General features: G+C 58.0%; 1 protein-coding gene across 1 annotated transcript; it reads right to left on the reverse strand.

Annotated features, from left to right (window-relative positions):
- Positions 1-388: 388 nt before the first annotated feature.
- Positions 389-2,419, reverse strand: LOC113980925 (gamma-aminobutyric acid type B receptor subunit 1-like). Its single transcript, XM_027708142.1, has 4 exons — positions 2,368-2,419; positions 2,096-2,224; positions 1,584-1,727; positions 389-1,036 (listed from the first exon to the last, which is right to left on the reverse strand). The coding sequence occupies exons 1-4, from the start codon at positions 2,386-2,388 to the stop codon at positions 755-757; spliced, it is 576 nt and encodes a 191-aa protein (XP_027563943.1). The 5' UTR covers positions 2,389-2,419; the 3' UTR covers positions 389-754.
- Positions 2,420-2,425: the final 6 nt, after the last annotated feature.

Consider the following 2,425-nt stretch of genomic DNA (forward strand, 5'->3'; position numbering starts at 1 on the left):
GGACGTTTGGGAATTGCTACGGGTGGAGAGGGGGTGGGAAGGCACCGGGAGCGGTGTGGGATTTGTGGGATGAGTGTAGGATTTATGGGATCACTGGGGGTTTTGGGATGAGTGTAGGATTTATGGGATCACTGTGGGATTTCTGGGAATGCTGTGGGATTTCTGGGATCACTGTAGGATTTTTGGGATAACTGTGAGGTGTTTGGGATAACTGGGGGGGTTGGGGATGATTGTCAGGTTTTTGGGATAACTGCAGGTTTTATGGGATAACTGCAGGATTATGGGAATTCTGTGGGATTTCTGGGATAACTGGGGGCTTTGACTGTAGAGGAGATCGGGACAACCCTCGGGGAATTTTGAGGGGTCTTCCCACCTTCCCAACTCATCTCTTGCTCCTCCCTCTTTATTTAAGCCCCACCCCCTTTATTTAAGCCCCTCCCACCTAATTTAAGCTCCTCCCACCCCACTTTTCCACTTGATCCTAGGAAAACACCTGGAACTCCTGGAAAGGGGGAAAACACCCCAAACCAGCACAATTATCCCAAAAACCTCATTAATAATTGGTCAGAGAAGCCCCACCCCCGACCTAAGCCCCTCCCACCCCACTTTTCCACCATTGAATTCCTGGAATTCCGGGGGGAGCAAAACACCCCAAACCACCTCCAAGACACCCCAAATTATCCCAAATCCCTCATTAACAATTAATTGTCGAGGCCCCGCCCCCGGTTTAAGCCCCGCCCCCGGGGGGAGGGGGTCACTTGTAGAGGAGGTGGACGCGGCTCCCGTCGCAATTCCCGCGTCCCAACTTCTCGGCCTGCTCGGACACGAGGCAGCGCACGAGGGGCAGGTTGGGTTGGTAGAAGGGGGGTCCCGTCCCCCCTCCCCCGCCCGGGGGGGCCGCGGGGGCTCCCCCCGATCCCGGCGGGAAGTGGTTGTTGTCGCCGTTCTCCCGGGAAGGGTTGGACGGGCGGCGGCGGGAGCGGAGCTGCTGCCGGTCCTGGAGCTGCTGCCGGAGCTCCGACACCCGCTCTTCCTTCTGGGAATGGCGACGGGAATCCCCCCTCAGCCGGGGTCCCCCCCCGAGCCCTCAAATCCCATCTGAGGTCCTCGAACCATCAGTTTAGGGGCCCAATCCCATGTTGGGTCCCCCAAACCCAATTTTGGGGTCCCACAACCCCCATTAGGGGTCCCAATCCCATTTTGGGATCCCCCAACCCAATTTGTGGTCCCACAACCCCCATTAGGGGTCCCAAACCCATTTTGGGATCCCCCAACCCAATCTGGGGTCCCACAACCCCATTTAGGGTCCCCTAACCCCCATTAGGGGTCCCAACCCCTTTTTGGGATCCCCCAACCCAATTTGGGATCCCACAACCCCATTAGGGGTCCCAACCCCATTTTGGGATCCCCCAACCCAATTTAGGCTCCCCCAACCCCATTTAGGGTCCCACAACCCCCTTTTGGGGTCCCAACCCAATTTAGGCTCCCCCAACCCCATTCAGGATCCCCCAAACCCCATTTGGGCTCCCAACCCCTATTTGGGGCCCCTCAGCCCCCCCTTTTGGGGTTGTCCCCCCCCCGACCTCGGCGATGATCTTCTCCAGCTCCCGGTTCTCCTTCTCCAGGAGCCGGGATTTCTCCTCCTCGTTGTTGTTGGTGGAGGATCCCGTTTTCATGGTGTCCTGCTGCTCCGACTGCCACTCCCCCCGCGTGATCAGGCGCCGCATCTGCATTTGGGGCATTTAGGGGATTGACCCCAAAACAATGACTGTGGGGTCCACGGGGGGGGTGTGGGGTCAATAGGATGGTTCGAGGATCAATGGGACGGCTGTAGGGTCAATGGGATCACTGTAGGGTCAATGGGATCACTGTAGGGTTTATGGGATCACTGTAGGATTTTGGGTCACTGCAGGGTTTTGGGATCACTGTGGGGTCTGTGTAGTCACTGTGGGTTCTGTGGGGTCACTGTAGGATTTATAGGATCTCCGTAGGATCTATGGGATAACTATAGGATTTATGGGATAACTGTAGGATTTTGGGTCACTGCAGGGTTTTGGGGTCACTGTGGGGTCTCTGGGGTCGGTCCCAAGCCCACCTTGGGCACGAAGAGCACGACGAGGGTGATGTAGGACGAGAAGACGACGGCCAGCGCCGCGAAGGCGAAGGCGGCGTCCTGTTGGCTGCTCAGGATCATCGTCACCGGCGCCGTGATGAGGCAGAGCACCTGCGGGGGGGGTTTGGGGTCACCTCGTGGGATTTGGGGTCACCCCACGGGGGTTTGGGGTGACCAGGTGGGGTTTGGGGTGACCAGGTGGGGTTTGGGGTGGGTTTGGGTTGTTTTTGGGGTGGTTTTGGGGTGTTTTTTACCGCCACGTTGTAGATGGCCATGCCGACGGCGCGGTGGTCGTTGATCTTCTCGGTGGAG

Source organism: Neopelma chrysocephalum, unplaced genomic scaffold (genome assembly GCF_003984885.1).
Source record: "Neopelma chrysocephalum unplaced genomic scaffold, ASM398488v2 Primary Assembly neopelma1_95664, whole genome shotgun sequence".
Lineage (NCBI taxonomy): Eukaryota > Metazoa > Chordata > Aves > Passeriformes > Pipridae > Neopelma > Neopelma chrysocephalum.